This window comes from Neodiprion lecontei, chromosome 3 (assembly GCF_021901455.1).
Source record: "Neodiprion lecontei isolate iyNeoLeco1 chromosome 3, iyNeoLeco1.1, whole genome shotgun sequence".
Lineage (NCBI taxonomy): Eukaryota > Metazoa > Arthropoda > Insecta > Hymenoptera > Diprionidae > Neodiprion > Neodiprion lecontei.
Genome location: NC_060262.1, coordinates 3,422,499 through 3,440,942, shown reverse-complemented (window position 1 = coordinate 3,440,942; position 18,444 = coordinate 3,422,499). Strand labels below are relative to the sequence as shown.

Genomic DNA, 18,444 nt, shown 5'->3' with positions numbered 1-18,444 from the left:
CGCACAATAGCTCTGCCATGGTAGTGAGTGCGAGCAATGTGTAGTCAGTAAGTAACTCACAGTCAGTCACGCGGCCGACATCGCGCTGTGCAGAACTCTGCACTAGTAATTGTATTCACCGATTGGCGGGATGTGAAGGAGGAAGTGTGAAAGGAGAATAAGAGAAAAAAAAATGAATTAAAAAAAAAAAAAAGAAAAATAAATATTTATAACAAAGGTATCGTTTGGAAGAAATTCTCACTGTTTTACCGATTTCGAGGTGAAAAATTTCAACCAAGTCGAATCGAATTTACTTAGGATCTGTGGTCGATAATTTTTAAACAATTAAATCAATCACCAATCTTTCGATAATATCAAACTTCGACAAAAGTTAGAAACGAAATAATGCAACTCGTGCGTTGATATTGCTAACCGCGCGATCGATATACTTCAATTCGATCAGTAACGTTAACGATCCACTCTTCTCCAGTAACGGGGTATTGGATATTGTTTAATGATTTTATAACGGCGTGTAATAATCGCAAGAATAGACTGAGGATAAAAAAAATAACGACTTTTGCCAAATATATTTATTCAAGCTCGGCACTCGTAGCGAGTATAAGAATAGTGTGTAAAAGTGCATGCGATTGATAACTGTGGATTAATAATGAAATTCAAAGGGTGAGTGAGAAAAATTACCTACGGATTGAAACGGTTGATTAAATGACAATTTCTCTTTAAAAGGTGCAATACAATTATTTCGTGTCGATCAAAATGCCGAATAGCGTTTCGGAGGTGGTTTTATCGTACGCAAACAGACCATGCATCGTGTAGAATAGAAGAAAAAAAAAAAAACAAAAATTTTAAATATAGTTCGACAACTTGCCGCCAGATGGCGCTGGCACTTGGCGTTCCCGTAGGAGAATCGATAGCGGGTTTTACAGCCGCCTCGAGCTCAGATTTGAGCCGATTTCGCATAAAGTTAACACTTCAAACCGATCATCGACGAATAAACATTTTAAATCCACGAACGAAACTTATTTTCGCGAAAAATTATAATTCAGATTCAAACACGTAAAGTCAATAACGATGATTTGCGACAAAACAAGTGGGACGTGTTGATTTTGACTGTACATACCGCAGGAATGGCGCAAAATAATACCCGTGTACATAACTAACGTGGAATATTACGGTGGTACCATTGACCTAAATTTTCACCAACGTCAAATGTCTCGGTTCTCCATCGGTGTCGAAATACCAAAACGCCGTACCTCTCTCCGGGTCGCGCAAATACACGCGACGAAATTTCGTTCTTACTTTTGACAGATTCTTGCATATTTCAAATCAGACGCTGTTCCAGCGATAAGCAACACGCGTTTTATCGTTACTTTCGGTGGACCAACATTCATTGGTATTAGACACGAAAAAACTGCAGTTTTAAGGTATGGTAAATTGACGTGCTGTGCTCAACCTTTCACCGCGCATCGCACTTCGTTTGCCATGAACGTTAACGGTCCCCGGATATTCGAGTTTGCCTCGCACTTCGAGGCACTCGGAGCCAAAATGATGTCGCACCAAACACGCCACTTTGCAATTAGGGCCTCGGTCACGTGGGCGATAAAAGTATAAAATTGCAAATTTGCCCCAATCACGTGCCCGCAATTCAATGATTTTCGTTACCGACGTTAGAATTTTTTTAATTCAATTCATTCAAATTTCCGAAGCTATGTTTAAGAGCTACCGGTATTTTGTTGAGAATCTGATTTAAAACTCAACAACAGACTCGTTGCAAAATATTTTTACAAAAGCAGTAATTGTACAGCTATGGTAATTAACTGTTGATTGTCAAGGACGGTCAAGATTATATCTTACAATAGGTACGGTTTAACCGTTAACAAATCCATCGATTATACATCGTTCGATAATAAATTGCGGTACATTCGTGATACACACGAAAGCTTTAGCCGCGCATTGTTTATTCTTTTCCATTTTATTTTTGCGAAATCTTTCGTTTCGTTCTTTTCTCGACGAGAAAGCCGCGAGATAAATGAATTCTCAGAAGAAAGAATGAATCTAAATTCTAATTTGTACCAACATTGGGAGTATGGTGAAGAAAAATACGGCCTCTGCAGATTTCACTCAAGTTTGAAACCCGCGTGGTTTGATCAGCGTTTTCAAATCCTAATGCAGTCGAAAGAGTTTCAACAATTTACAGTTTTAATGTCACGCTGCCTCGCACAATTGTAAGGCGCCATAAAACCGAACTACGTCACGGCGCAATCGGATACGCATAATTATGTAGAAAGCTGTATTGCATCTCGATCGATTCAGTGATTTGACCATCTGAAATCAAGACTCCGTCAAATAAATTGCTTTTTTTTTTAATTTTTTTTTTCTTGTTTCATCGGGAACGAGTTTTAGTTTGAAAACTTTTTTCTTCTTGTAAATCCGAAATTCATACCACGAAATCGGAGATGTCATGTTATACTATAATTCACGAGAATAATATTTGAAAACAAACCTAATTTATCACCAATTTTTCTTACGAATAAAAGTAATAAACCTCGGGCGAAAAAATTTGGCAAAAACAACTTGCGGTTGGTATAAATGTTCGGAAACAATCTTCTACTTAAATTTTACACGAACAATAATTATTGTATTAATCGACGAATGAATAAATTTCACTTTCAAAGAACACGTCATATCGTTATTTACAATTTCGGGAAAATCTTATTAACAATTATCACCTCGTAAAAATAATCTTATACGATCGATTTCTCTTATCGCATATCACACATCGCTCGATGCAATTGAAATTGGGAAACACGTACGCGTTGATAAATAATTAAAATAAAACGAAAGAAACGAAAGGTTTCGAAAACATTCACACGGAGACAATGAACTCGGCGGCGTCAAATGTTGGAAAATAAAAATTAATAAACCGAAGTCACAAAGTGAAAGAGAAAGGAATGTGACTAGATAATCTCCCGGCTATGAGCGCGCTGCGTAAATTAACTAGCAATAGATATACGTTAATAAACATGAACATATACGGTGCTAAGATTACGTACAGAGTGTATTACGTATTACATGTCGGATATCCGAGTAATTGGTTTTGGAATTAGAAAATTAAGTTTTTTTCGGAACGACCGACTACGTAGAAGAAAATAAAAAAAATAAATAAATAGATAAAATAACGTCAACATTCGCGTCTGTCCCGTACTTTTTTTTTTTTTTTTTTTCTTTTTTTTTTATCGATCAAGAAATTTTTCGATCAGCATGATGTAAATTGACGTGTACCTAAAGAATAAAATCTGCCTCGAGCTAAATAAACCGCAAACATTGACTAGAAATGATTTGCGGTATTAAATTTGCAATGATCCGCGAGATCGTAGATAGGATCAGACTTCACTGTCACATCGCGTACAGGATCGTATTTAATGGATATGAGATTTAAAAAATTACACATTATTACACGGCTGTCGATCAGAATGATCGCAGAATGAGAGACACGGCGTCGTAAAATTAGGTATCTACGTTACTTGATGAATTATTCATTTCTCGTGAAATTTTTCAATAACAATTATAATACGGGTATAGCGGTTTATTCGATATGCGATAAGAATGATATCCGCAATCACGTTTATAATAATGATATGCCTAATTTCCATGCATAATCCAGCGCGCAATGTACGAACGATTAGGCGGTCAATGAATCGATCGGTATAAAAAATATTTTCGCCGATCGTTTCACCACGGTTTTTTTTTTTTTTTATTTCGAAGTATCTTATCCTGTTCACTTTCAACTTTCGTTTCACTAGCTACTATCCGTCTCAAGTTTTTTCCTCGTATTATTCATGTACCAAAAATCAGGAGGGAGAGAAAAAATCATTCAAATCAATCAAATACGCAAAAGTACAATTCCGCTATTCCGAATATAATTTGCAGCGCAAATTTTAAGTTCACGCGCGACGAATTTCGCCAATGAAGATCTTCGTCTAAGCTCACTTATGTCAAATAAGTGGGCTAAGGATATTAGAGAGGTTCAGTGCCCTTCACTTCGTGGAGCGAAATAAAATAGCGAAAACATTTCGCGGGGATTCCCCAGATCCTTGATCGCAATCTTCGTCTATCAATCATCAATCGAAATCCTGATATAATTCCGCGTGCTAAGTTTACGATCAGTAACGAGTAACGGATTTCGTATCGGCAACGGTACGACGAACCGATCGTATGTGACTCGTTTAATTTGAGAACTTACGTCTCTACAAACGCCTGGCTGCCAGTGTGAAAATTCTCGGTCATTTGATCCTCGTCTCAAATTCGTTGGCAATTAATTACTATTCAACTTATGTAACAAATTAATTATACAGACGCGATACGTTTAACGCGTTGAAATATATCTTTCGTTTTCCGAAGATGGTAAAAAATCTTCCTTATTTCATCCACGTTTTTTTGAAGGCTCAACAATTGTAATTGCGAGAATTTTTCTATGATTCGTGTCACGAGCGAATCGACAAGGTTGATTTGCTCGCTTCTATTTAACGTACTTCCGCCGTATTCCGGCAAATGAAGACAAGGTCGATCTTCGCGTTGTCAAACTGTGCTGTTATAAATACCAAAACTTTCGAAATTAGACCGTGAAATTTTGTTTTTCTCGTTCATAACGTTCGGTGAAATATTTGAAAAATATATTTTTCACAACGGATTTTGGACTCGTACGTAAATTTTTCATCATTTCACTCCGGTTTTGTTTTCTACGATACGATCACACTTTTGTTTTTACACATTTTTACAATTCCTTAGACACTCGCAGAGGAAAACTGGTTTCTCGAATTAATCATGCCAGTTAAAGAATCTATCCCAAAAGTATGTACAAGCATCACGTCACTTTCTTTCGGAAAAGGTGTAAAAAAAGTAAATCTAACAACTATAAAGCAAACTATCGCAAAGTCAGGATTAATAAAAATTAATACAACGTTACTTGATTGATTTATTCATTTGAAATCTGTGCTTCTGTTTTTTCAAAAAAATTCACTATCTCGAATTAATGGTGAAAATAAAAAAAAATCAGGCAAAATGATCGCGCAGGTGAATTTTCAACGGGTTTGTACATCCTTGTACTCGAGCGTCAAGAAATATCCGAGTCACAAGACAAACGGATAAAATGGATAATTGGGCCCAGTGACACTGGTTCGGACTCAGACGTTCTACGGTACCATCTATCCATGTATCTATCTATCTGTCCAACTATCTGTCTAACTATATACCTTCGCATTTAACGTCCACGTGACGTATTTAATTTAAGGTAACACGGGCGTTTCACTTTCGACTCGGACCCATCGGTTATAATATGTTCGATACTATTTGTCGGTTGCATAAAAATTAGGCCCATTCGAGTCTCAGCTGCGTTTATAAATGATCGACAGGAGACTCAGAAATCGTAAATATTGTATACGTTGCGTTGATGAAAATAAGAATCTAGATATTTCTAAAATAGTACTCGATTGGGTTACGATTTTTCTTTTCTTTTTTTTTTCCTGCGGACAAAATATTCTGCGTGATTTGGTCACATGTTGCATAATATTTCACAGAAATACGTGCAGATATCTATGAACCGGAGATCGGTATTTTGATATTTAAAAAAGAAAACACGTATGATTACAAGAGAATCCGAAGTATCTTGTATTGGTCAACCGCACGATCTTTAATTCTCTCATTTTTCTCTTTCTTGGAGAAAAATCTCGCCGAGCGTTTGTGCAAGTGATGTTAAACCATAGTCGTATCGTAACACTGTGGAATTCCAGGAAGACGGAAGACGTTAGTTTAACACTCAACAAATCACGAACAAGGTCTTGAGAACTCGTAAAAAATAACGCGCGATGATTAGATTATGCAACGCGACTTATTTTCCTCGTTTAATTAACATAATTTCACACCTGACAGGTAGGTTGTAAAAATTTTCTTATCGAGAAGGAAGAAAAAAAGAAAGAAAAAAAAAACTTTTCACGCAATTTTCTGCGATTTTCATATTTATAAAATTTCTCCCTTTATTTTCCCCCGTCGCGTCGGTCCGGAAATGATGCACGATTTTCTATGGTACGATACACGTATGATTGTAGGACGTGTGAAAGCCGATAACAAACATCGCTCGGTATTCGAAAAACACAGCGGCTTAACCCTCGTCATTGCAACAGAAATATATGTACGTATCTCAGATTTCAACGAAGGCAGAATATCAAACAATTGATATTCAATAATGAAACTGCATACTTTCGCTATTACGTACAATAAAAATGACGCGGAGAAATTCTGCGCGGCAAATAAAGAAGAATTGCGATGAAATCTTCGGTTGTAATGAAAGAAAAGTGATTAGAGATTATTGCGTGAAAATTTTTATTCGGTTTCAACTACATTATCATTGTTATTATTACATTTCAAATGATCAACCTGATCAAACCGATGTTTGTAAAGATTTTTTCCAATCCACGCAACATCGCGAATAATTTTCATAACGTGTTATACTTCAAAGATTCAACGTCAATACCGAAACTGCGTCTTAGCCATAAATATATATATACATAAACAGTCTTTCGCTTGCAGCCTTGCCAACTTGAATAGACTTGCGTAAATATATGTATAAATATGACAGATGTGATTTTTGCAGAAAATTACAAGTACAAGAATGAGATGTTGGGACAGCTGTTGGTTAACTATTATGTCTTGAATTTAATTTGCAAGTGCATAAGAATCTGAAGGGATCTGGTTACAGGCGTACGGCACGTTTGCCATTGCGAATGGTATACACATGTGACATTGATGTTAGCAAGATTTACGATTAGCCATGCTGCAGCAGCACGTGCATCGGCATAACTTGTTCGAATAAAAAGGAAAAAAAAAAACAAAAAATAAAAAAGAAAAAAAAAAAAAGTAAAAATAAATCACGCGCTCCTCCGTAAGAAATATCAAATGTAAACGTGTCCGTGTATTTTCGAAATCGTTGATGTTTTTTTTTTTCTTTTTTTTTTTACCATGAAATTTTAATAGTTTGATAAAATTATTCCGAAGTGATTTACAATTAAGCACGCATAGTGGAATCGATCATCGATTCCAAACCAGTTGCGCGGAAGAAAGGAGAAGTTTAAAAAGCTAATCGGGACATGGTCATTATTTCGAAACTGCAAGTGGACGTGTAGATGGTTATTATTGGTAGCTGGTAAAGAGCATGGATGCAATAATAGTTTGGGATAAATCATCGATCGATGAGCTGCATAATACGACGGTTGAAGGTGCGTCTCGGTTATGTAAAGGTGGATAATTTGCACGAGGGTCACACAGCTTTACCAACCACCAGGGTCATTGGCTGTAGAAAGCCATTCATGTCTGGGTCATTGAAAACTCGTGACAATAACTGCGCCTGGCATGGCGATCATCGTGAAGAATTATACTGCCATGGCCACGTGATTTAAAGTCCGGAGGCCAGTCGGAGGTGGATCATCGAGGCACATGCCTATATATTTATCACGTCTAGTTTCGTTCGCTTTTCTTCGAGTAAAGAACAAGCAATTTTTCTTCATTCAAATCCTGTGCGAAATTGTGCGCAAAGATCGAATACTACTCGCAGTTTACGAAAGAAAAGGTGACAGGATGATTGTCGCAAAATGGAATCGATAATAGAAATAAAAATTTATGGTTAATTTGTGATTATCGAATAGAGAAGATGGCTTATTATTAAACCTTCGCAAATGTTCGGACATTTTTAGATCGAACACATCGAGATTGCAATTGCAGAATTCTATAGATCAAAATTGCTTACTTTTGATATTTATTAATTTTTTTCTATGCGAGGGTAACAATTAAATCAATTGGTCGGATTAATTTACTGCGTAATTTCAAATGACGAAACATGTTAAGGATGAATTGAACAACCGATAAAAAGTGATCGAAGCGTGTAATTTAACACGAGGAAATTCAATCACCGTATCGTAATATGTGACATCGATTTGTCTCTTTTGATTTCAGATCGAGCCAGATATTTTTGCCATGAGGTAGTCGGAGGAAAAATCAACGCAAGTGTTGGAAAGCCGTGAGGGAAAGGAAAAGAAGCTTTTCCCTAACGATTCAGTATTCCTCTGAACTTTTCTAGTATTTTTGTTCAAGTTTTTGTTACTTTTACTCTGATTGCTGTTGTTGTTGTTTTCATATCGTGATAATAATAAAAAACCGCAAAATGATGCTGCTCAGGAGTTTCTTCAGACGAATAATCACCGACTTCCGGCACAAGGAGTTACTTCCGTTGAAGCTGTTGTTTTTCGTTCAGGCAGCGAGTACGTATTAAATATTGATGATATAATGTAAACTTACGTGGAACATTAATTACACAAATCGTATAGACAAAGATTTAAAGTTTTTTACAAAGACTCACGAATCGCAAGATTCAGAATGCGAAAACAATATTGTACGCCATTTTTTTTTTTTTTTTACCGTCATTACCATTTACGATCGTCCTCTTTGAATTTTCTTACTATGTACAAAAGAGCACAACGGAGAATTAAAATAAAAATAAAATACCCAAAGGCCCGAGGCTAGTGCTCAATCATCTTCATAATAATTCACCGACAGCAGCATCAAATCCCGTGGTACAACACGACATATGAACGTTACTTTATGTACTTGAGACGTAGGCGGAAGGCGGCTGAGTACTTACAATTATAATGTATGTGTTGGTAAACCTACGTAATATATTTTTGCTTAATCCGCCTCAAGGTGTTTCTACATAATATTTATCCCCCGAATTAGTAGATGGGAAAAATTAACGATAAACAAAAAAACAAACACCATTGAACACCTTCGAATAATATCCTCAGGATATACCAGGTCATTTGACGGAAATCAGAGATGGATAATAATTTATCGAACGATGAATTCGCCTGCTTTTATGCAATCCGGAGAGCATCTCAACAAAATACGCCTGCAATTATGCAATTTCTTATGCCGTGTTGTATTTTTGATTGTCAAAATTTTGGCGAGTTTTGGTCAAGCGTATCCCGTGTTGCATAAATTCAGGCAGATTTACCAACATTTACAAGAAATGACACTTCAGTTGGGCCCAAACCTTTTGGTCTTCAAACTTATCGATAATTCGTTAATAAATTTAAATTAATTCCCATTTTATGCGGCATCCTCCAGACGAATATTTTACTCAACTTGTAAGTACACACTCGTTTAAACCTAGCCTTCGTACCGTTTGACAGCAATTAATTCGCGACACGTCTCAATCATATACACTCGAATCTGGTGACGTATATGAGAACTGTCGATAATGAGTCATCGAGCAAACAAAACGCTGGAAAGATTCCGTCGAAAAATGGCAAACAAATATACAACAAAAAAAAAAGGTCGCTCAAAATTTTTTACCTTGCGATTAGGTTTTTATCTTTTTTGTTTTCGCTACCTCAAATAGAGTTCCGGTTATTTGTTATTTAAATGACAATGTCAATCACTTTCTATTATCACCATTATCGTATTCGAATTTTACACACGATTTCGGCTCGAACTTGATAACAAATTGATGAATTCTTCGTAGCATTGTACGTGCTTTATCCTTACCTGACAATTCACATGCGAGAGCTGGGCATAAGCGTCGAAGAAACAGCAATAATGAGCGCAGTTACACCTGTGGTGGCAATAGTAATGCCACCTTTAGCCGGCATGATAGCCGACAGAATCGGAAACTTCAAGGTACGCGTTCGCATGATTATTAATTTCAATACGATCGGCCGTCAGCCGTAAATAATTTTCTTGCCAAAGATTTAGTAATCAATTTTTATCCGTATTTAAACTTTTATGTGTTCAACAATTTCCTCACGTCCCTGAACGTTTCAATAATTGAAAAAATATTCTTCAAACTTCTGATTATTATTTAAGAACACGTTTCACCCGAAAAACCAATCAAACCTCGCGATAAATTCCCTCCCTATTCGCACCCGCAGATACTGCTGTCCCTGTTTTCATCCCTTGGAGGAGGAGCAGCCCTTCTACTGCTTCTTGTACCCGTAGGAAGAGTGACTGTCCGATTTCCCGAGAGGATTGTAATGGACCTTGGCTGTCCGGGATCGAACGGTGATCTCGTATACACAATGAGCCAGGTACACCCCTGCGATACAAAACTCGCCCCGGAAATCGCTACGCGAATAGAAAGCTGCGGGTATGTGAAAGAAAAGCACTAAATTTGCGTAAAACATGCTCGCGTTATGAAACATGAAGAATCAAAAAAAAATATATATATACATATATATATATATATATATATATATATACACAAGAAACAATTAAACGGATAAAGAATAATTCGAGTAATTGTGCGTCCTGCAATAATTTTGTCATGTATTGTTAACTTTGGTGTAAATAATTTTTTTCACCCAATAATACATACATCAAAACGCATGTACGTATCATTTTTTTCGCAATGTAAAAAATCGAATATCTTCGACATGTTATTATTGCCGTTTGTTTATTCGTTTATTTCAACCTCTTGTTTTTACTTTTACCCATACCGCTAAATTATATGCCTTGCGTGCAGGTACATTTGCCACGTCGATTTGCACAACGACACCGAGGTACAGGCAATCCTGACATCCAGAGGATACACCGTCAGGCATTACGATCTTACAACGGGTTTAAACATTTCGTATAAATACACGATTTCGAAATCCGAATTACCACAGGTGATTATAACATTTCAAAAATTTATCGAGGTGAGAGTCGACCGAGATTTCCTTTCCGTATTTATTGGTTAAAGTTATGATTTGAATATGATTTGTTTTTTTATGGATCATTCATATCCGTGTAATAAAAATTATAACTGCGTGAACTGCAAGCGATTATTCGAAAGTTATAATTTAGATTCTCGGCAAGTGAGTAGAAATGAAAGAGAATTTTTATGAAACGCAAATTACATATTGTTGGATTTCAAGCGAAAACGATCAAAGTGCGATGGAAGAAATAAAAAAAAAATTTAAAAAAAAAAAAAAAAAAAACAAGTAACGCGCGACAGTGAATTTGATTGAATTTTGCAGACGGTAATTAAAACTACGATAGACGACGTGAGGGAGCATCGTTTACTTTCTAACAATGATTTCTACAAGACCTCGATAAGGCAGCTCTCAAAAAGTACTTACTTCTTTCCAACGAGCGAACTCTACGAATTCACCTGCAGAGAATCAAACGCCACGATAAACGAGACTCGGTGTTCCTTTGGACGATTCGGAAACAAGGTGAGAGACCGGGGACTTACTTTCGAGTAATTTTTCACGTGAGGAAAAAATATGTTTCATATTTCCATTATAGATGTTTTAAACTTTTACACCAAAAACATGGTAGAAAATTGTAATTCGACCGTAAAAAACTTTGAGTAATCGAATGAAACCTCTCGCAACAATGTACCAAGATCGGACTCTGTACAACTTCTCATCAAGTTCCTGATTTGAAGAAATGTTCCGCTACCAAGAGACCAGTAAAATCGTTAAGAGTCCTAAAACCTAAACACCTAAAACCTGACCTAAATCATCCGTGAAACACGCCGCTTTCTCGTGCCACTCTAGCAACGACGATCGAGACGGCCAAATACGCGATGATGATTCGACATTTTTATTTATGCAAAACAAAATCGCCGAGTCATAGTACATAATAGATAAATGCGAACATGAATGATCGTTGCGTTCCGGGATATTCCAACCCTAATCTTGTAGCTTTATTCATTGCCATTAGCGAATCTTGTTATTGTTGCGGTTGTCATGCCGTGTTGATTGTTCTTCTTTAATTTTATTTCATTCTAACTCGGTTATTTTTGCTTCTGAACAGGGAAACAAAAGCAGAGATGTGAATTATCACAACTACAATTCGACGCTGAGGCTTTTGAACGCCACTGACATAGACACGCTGGAAGCGAAACGGAGATACTTGGGTGAGGCGATATCTTGGACGGGGAAATCCGGTTTCCAAAGACCAAATTGTACCAATCCTGACCGGAAGGATCAGCGAGTCGTCCTTACGGTACCGTTGGTGAATTACACCGCCGGCAATGAGGTCTACAAGTCGTTGGTCGTCGACGGATGCAGCAAAAGGTGCGTCGTTACAGCGCCAAGGAAGGATGTCTGTTCTAACATGAACACGCAGATCGAGTACGACGTCAGTTTGACATTTTGGCTGTACCTTGCGATCAGGGTTTTCATCGGTAAGTTCAGCGAGAAGAAGATTCAGAGAGAAACATTGATAAAATTAAGACGCATAAAGCATTCGAAAACAACCGTTAAACTTTGGAATGAAATGGTTTTGGACATAGATTTTGAAGAATATTAAAAAAAAAAAAAAAAGGACTCGAGGATCTGCAAATAATTTATTTGTTTACAGGTATGATCGGTGGAACGGCATTTGCGATGTTCGAAGGAGCGGTTATAGCGATTTTGAGGGATCAGAAAGCTGATTACGGACTGCAAAGGATATATGGAACGATAGGTGGAATGATATCGTCTCTCCTCTCAGGGCTTTTGATAGACTACGCTAGCAGCGGAAAAGAATATACGGATTTCAGGTGCGGATTTCGAATAATTGAATATCGATATAACCGAACTGTAGATAGTGAAAAAAAAAGAGACGCCCTATTTTCTGTTACACCTTTTTTTCCTTCCGTTTCAGACCGGCCTTCTACCTCTACGCGGGATTAAAAATCATTTCCGGTTTGCTCATGCTGACGATAAATTTGGAATTCAAATCTCCCGCCAATAACGTCGTCAGCGACGTGATGAGCGTTCTTAAAAACATCGAAATCGTCGCGCTCTTCATAGCTTGCTTTGTTCTGGGTACGCATTACGTCATAAGTGGAATCCAAGCGATTGAAAGACACACTTGTTGACTCGGCTTTCTTGACCACGAGTCAAGTTTTTCATTTCTTCTCTAACTGGTCTGCGATATTTATCAAGAAATTAAATTTTGGCTGATTAATTGGTAAGAAAAGTAACTGAACGTTGCGCTTTCTTCCTCAATTGCTTTCCGGGACCTTATTAATCGCAGCAGATAGAATTAAATTACAACTGGTGTATGAGGATTGATCGTCGGAATCGGGATACCGATTACGTTTGAAAGTTAACAGCATTCGCAGTCTCGCGCATCCCGGCGACCGTGACACAACAAAACGTCACCAAGGCGACAATAATAACCGGAAATTGCGCAACGATCAACGACGACGGTTTCCGTCTCGCTTTAACGCACAACTGATTGGACAAATTATAATGCATTGAATGCTCGACGAGTGCATCACCGATACATATATATATATAAATATATATATATATATAAATGTAACATACACATGTATGAATGTTCAGATTTAATTCGAGAGGTAGAGAGCGGGTGATTTGCTGCAGTTGACATTTCCCACCGTTCGAATATCGGGATCGTTTTGATCGGAGAATCCGGAAAAAATTCATTGGATAATCAGTAGTGTGCCATAACTTTTATATCGCCTACGGCACACCCTTGAAACATGTTTTTCCACCTAAAATTGTTGCGCCTGTCTTTAGGAACTGCATGGGGCTACATCGAGTCCTTTTTATTCTGGCTCCTCCAGGACTTGGGGGGCTCGAGATCGCTCATGGGGATAACGATAACGGTCGGTGGCCTCGCGGGAATTCCACTGCTCGTCATGTCCGGTCCGATAATTGAAAAAATTGGTCACGCGAATGTACTTTTCATCGGTTTCATTTTCTACGCGGTACGGCTCTTAGGTGAGTGTTACAATTGTCAATAAATTACCTTAATTCCAAATTTGTAAATTTATTTACGAAATACAACTCGATACTTGTGGTCTTATCGGACGGATATATTTGCAACCAAAAGTAAGCCTCGGTGAGAATATCGAACACTTTGCCACGAGATGAAAATCTGAAATAAATCAGTCATAACCGAGTCGATAAGATAATTCGTTTTTAATAACAACAATGCCAAAAAGTTGTTGATGTATTGTTGGAACGAAAATTCATTCAACGAATCTCTAGTGAAATTTGTTTTATTTTATATAGAATATCTTCATTGATTTTTATAAATACCTATGAATTTTTTTGAAATTTTCGGCAATTTTGAAAAAAAAAACCCGGTTCTGAGAATTTTTGGACAGGTTTTCGTGAATGGTTACACATTAAACTCAAGAAGTTTTAGAGGCGTGGAACGAATAGTTTCATAAATAAAGCGTTAGAAAATTTTGAAAAACGGAATTAATCAAAATCGCCGAACATTCAGATAAAAAAAATCACAGGTACTTAAAAAAATCAGTGAAATCATCCTGTGTGAAATAAAACAAAATTTCGCTAGAGGTTTGTTGAAAAATATTTTGCCAAAACAATTTACTAACAACTTTTTGGCATTATTATTACTGTTAAAAACGAATCATCTTCTCGAATCGGTTACAACATTCGAGGATGTTTCTTTTCCCTGAAATATGGTGCCTTCCGATGTGTACAAGGTTCATCCATCGGTCCGTTCTTCATATGGGTTAAAATCGACCGATCCGGGTTTCTTATATTCTCCTTTACAGTCTTTTCAACATGAATTCCGCAGGATACTCGCTGATCTACAATCCCTGGCTGTGCCTGATATTTGAAGCCCTTGAATCAGTGACTTCATCCCTGAGTTTTACAGCGGCCGTTACTTACGCGGCGAAACTTTCAACTACGACGACGGATAGCTCAATTCAAGGTCTCCTAGGCGGGCTTTATTACGGTGTTGGTGAGCATAAGTTTGTGAATAACAATAAATTCGCGGCACTGATTCGACAAACTTCAAGTTTGACATACTCTCTGATTTTTTGTATCTTCGAAGCTTCTGTAGCGAGATTACGCATAACGTAAGACTTGAAAAACAAAATTGACGAACCCGCCTATTTTTAGGCAACTTACGTCACATTCGTGTGTTTACGATTGCCTACATACAGGCGGATTTGTTGCTTCTTCGTAATTCATTGCACTTCATCATTCGCCAAAAAAGTGGCAGACTGGTTTTCATGTGAAGAAAAAAAAATGTCTTCCTTCGATGTGTTCGGTAGGATAAACTCCCGAAGAGATGTTACACCGAAAAATTACATTTGTTGAACGATCGAAACGAACTTTTTCAGGCAAAGGATCAGGGAGTCTGATAGGCGGCTACCTGATGAAGGCCTTCGGCACGCGGCCAACGTACCAAATATTTTCAGGGATGTCGCTTGTGACCGGTATAGTGTATTTCCTGTTCAATGCGCTTTACCTGAGAAAGCGACCGCAGGTGGAGGGCAACGATATAGTGAAAAAGAAGCCGAAGAAGGTGGAAAATGCAGAGGGCGAGTCCCAGACGGGAGCTGAAACCGAACCGAAGGAAAAATCGGGGGTGATATTCGCAAAGGATAAAATATCCTACGGTTCGGAGAACAAGGCGTTTTCGGTTGCTGACGACGTGGATGTCGAGGAAAGAACCGCGGAAAAAACTAAACAAGATATGTACGAGGCTAAGGAAATCGAAGCGATTAAAAACGCGAGGAATCTCGACAGGATAGAGAAAATTGACGAGGCTGAGAGGAACGGGGGAAATGAGATCAAGGAATCGAAGGACGAGTCCGTGACCGATGACGTAGAAAGCGGAGACGGAAGTGCCTTGAAGGTCGCCGGCGCACTAAACGGAAGTACCAATCTCGCGTACGACAAGGAGGACGAAGACGTTGATGCGGGAAAGTGCAACGTCACGATCGAGAAGCAGCCCGATGATAGAAAATAAATTAATTTACGGGGATAATTCACGATCGTATTGTTAAAGGTGAATATATGTTTTTCGAAGAAAGTAGAAAATTAAGTATCGTCGAATGTAGAGAAAAAAAAAAAAAAAATACGTCAATCGACGTTAGTTGAATTAACAAACGGTGATTTTTAAGACATCAAGAATTCGAAACCGCAGATTGCAACCCCGAATCGAAATAGTATCGACCAAAATTCGTACCTCCGTAACAAACTCGAGTACAAAAAAAAAAAAATTCCTCGGTTAGAACGTGAAGATCGATGCAGATTTTTGTGACTCCTTGTTTTCAATTTATGCAACACAATTTATTCAGACCCGATTAGTGTAGATCGTTCAATTCGCCGAAAAGAAAGAAAAGATTTCTGAGGATTTTTAAAACGAGATCCCGGTCGATTTTGCGAATAAAAAACGTAACATATATTTGGCACCCAGGTCTGCTTAAAAAAAAAAAAAAAGTTTATATCGATGATATATTAAGCACAAAGCTTAATCTTCGCGATAGAACGAAGAGAAAATTGGATAAGATAAAGATCTATAGACTGTGATTTTCAAACAAGTTCAAGGCAAATATGTCGAAGGTAGCGCCAACTGGTGATGGCGTTGAGAACCGGTGTAACTTTCACGTCATTCAAAAACAGTTGTAGACATACTCGCGAATTTTTCTTTTATAGATGAACTTTAGCGATAAGTATTTCTTAATTTTTTTTATTACCCTTTATTCTATGCCGTTATAAAAAAAGAATTCGTCACACGTAGCGTCAATATCAGGCGAGACATCAGGTAAATAGTAATATAAAAAAAGTATAAAAATGACGGCGTATAGACGTTATAAATTATAGATAAGCTCTGCACACATTTGAAATACGATTAAACGAATGAGTGTAAAGTGATTTTTATTTACCGTGTAGGTAGTATAGATAGGTATATAATTATAGTAATTAGGTATATGCATATTAATAGAGATATCATTTATATCGACGTTTGATACACACGTTATGTTTCATTATTTATATTTTTCTTGATGATAATAACGATGAAGATGTTATCCACAACTATCATATTAGTTTGTAAAAGGGGCAAAGAAAACATGATGACAAAACAAAACAAGCTTCTGGAAGAATATTCTATACCCAGTTTTCGTACTATTTTCAACTTTGGTACGCGGAAAATAACGTGATGTAGATTTTACATTCCCTGTGGTAAATATACATAGACAACACTTTTTTCGAGTCAAATCTTACACCAATTGTGGTAAAAGTACCTAAGCATAACTAATTGTAACTTTAGCTATTGGTTTTGTAACTCTCGTTATCAGATTTTTAAATCTTGCCGCAGTTGCTATAGATTCAAATCCAAAAAATTGCTGTCCGTATATTTAACACGGGAGATGTAAAAGCTGAGATATTTTTCTATCCGTGTAGTCGGTTTCTTTGATTGAAAAAACCTCCATTCATGCTCCCGATTGATCTAAGAAAAATGATTAACAATACCTAAATACCTGAACGTGTGCAAATAACTGCGCAAAGATAGTGCAGAAATTAAAATGTAATCAGAGATTACTCGATCAAAACACTTGGGATCGCACGTAAAAACGGTCGCACACGCATACATAATAGTGAGATTTCATAGCAGGAAACAATGCGATGGGAGAGACCGGGGTCTGATATTTAAGACGTAAAACTAAGGCACGCAAGGTGCGGGTGAATATTGTAATAATAAAAATAACGTTAAAAGTAAATTTAATTTAATTTAGTGTAAGAAACGAGTCGACCAGGCCTCCCCTGCATTTAGATATTAGCGATTAGCATTTAGATGATGTAAGTTAGAAAGAAACGAGGCTACTTTTTTGTGTATCCCAAAATTTGTAGATCATGTACCGAATACTGTACGTGTATATCGGTACTTTTAGTATAATCACTGTCGCAATTATTGCGAACAACTGTTAACCACATGCTGATATGTTAATTACTGTTGATGAATAAAAAAATGTTGGAAAATTTCTCACGTCTCCAAAACTGCTTTTTAAGGAAGAACGGAGAGTACAGCTTGGCAATTCGAGTTTCAGGGCTTTGTTATTTATAATTTTATGAATATTTTTGAATTTTTTCATTCAAACTAATAATCAAATTGCAGCATGGCGCATATTGATTACTTATCAACGACTCCGAACTCGGTGGCTTTTGCGGTGGCGCGTCTTCTGACATCACTGTCAGACTTGTAACGGATGGAAATTTTTTTTTTTCACTTGAAAACACCTTTTCGTGTTCGAACTCGTAGCCTAATTATTGAAAACAAAAATTTAGTTTCAATAATGTACGATTATAGATAAAAACTTTCATTTTTCCGCCATCAACTGCTAAAAAAAATTTTATACCAAAATTTTGGGATAGAGATTGAAAAATCTAGCCACGAAGTAGAACCGATAAACACTTTTTCGAAGATCGTATCAAAATTTCAAGTCGATCGGATGAAAATAGACCGAGTAATCTACGCTACCGAATTGAAAACGTGATCGTTCGTTACTTATACGCGCCATGCCGCCATTTTGTTGTTAATTTCAATGAAAAAATGTGTTTTCATTTTCTTTGAAAAAAATAAAAAATGCTTCCAAAAATAGGTATGCTTTTAGACCATTCAAGCTGTACCCCC

The 18,444-nt window shown here is 37.1% G+C and overlaps 1 protein-coding gene and 1 long non-coding RNA gene across 5 annotated transcripts in view; one reads left to right on the top strand and one right to left on the bottom strand.

The window, feature by feature from the left end:
- Positions 1-18,444, bottom strand: part of LOC124293589 — a 66,091-nt gene that overhangs the window by 6,549 nt on the left and 41,098 nt on the right. The window contains exon 1 of one of the 2 annotated variants that reach the window (XR_006903462.1): positions 1,297-1,357. The exons of the other annotated variant lie outside the window; for it this stretch is intronic. This is a non-coding gene — a long non-coding RNA (uncharacterized LOC124293589). Of the gene's footprint in view, positions 1-1,296; positions 1,358-18,444 lie in introns of those variants that run through there. 2 annotated transcript variants of the gene reach the window in all.
- LOC107222194 lies at positions 45-17,795 on the top strand. Of its 3 annotated transcripts, none has more exons than XM_015661453.2 (12): positions 45-660; positions 8,002-8,306; positions 9,566-9,720; positions 9,972-10,186; positions 10,562-10,706; positions 11,058-11,255; positions 11,842-12,214; positions 12,391-12,571; positions 12,676-12,839; positions 13,560-13,763; positions 14,593-14,760; positions 15,146-17,795. In XM_015661453.2, exons 2-12 carry the CDS (start codon positions 8,210-8,212, stop codon positions 15,775-15,777), a joined length of 2,532 nt encoding a protein of 843 aa, XP_015516939.1. In that variant the 5' UTR covers positions 45-660; positions 8,002-8,209; the 3' UTR covers positions 15,778-17,795. The 3 variants fall into 3 exon arrangements, with proteins under 3 accessions (XP_015516939.1, XP_046590930.1, XP_046590929.1); XM_046734974.1 differs by lacking the exon at positions 45-660 and adding an exon at positions 7,064-7,468; XM_046734973.1 differs by lacking the exon at positions 45-660 and adding an exon at positions 7,506-7,618.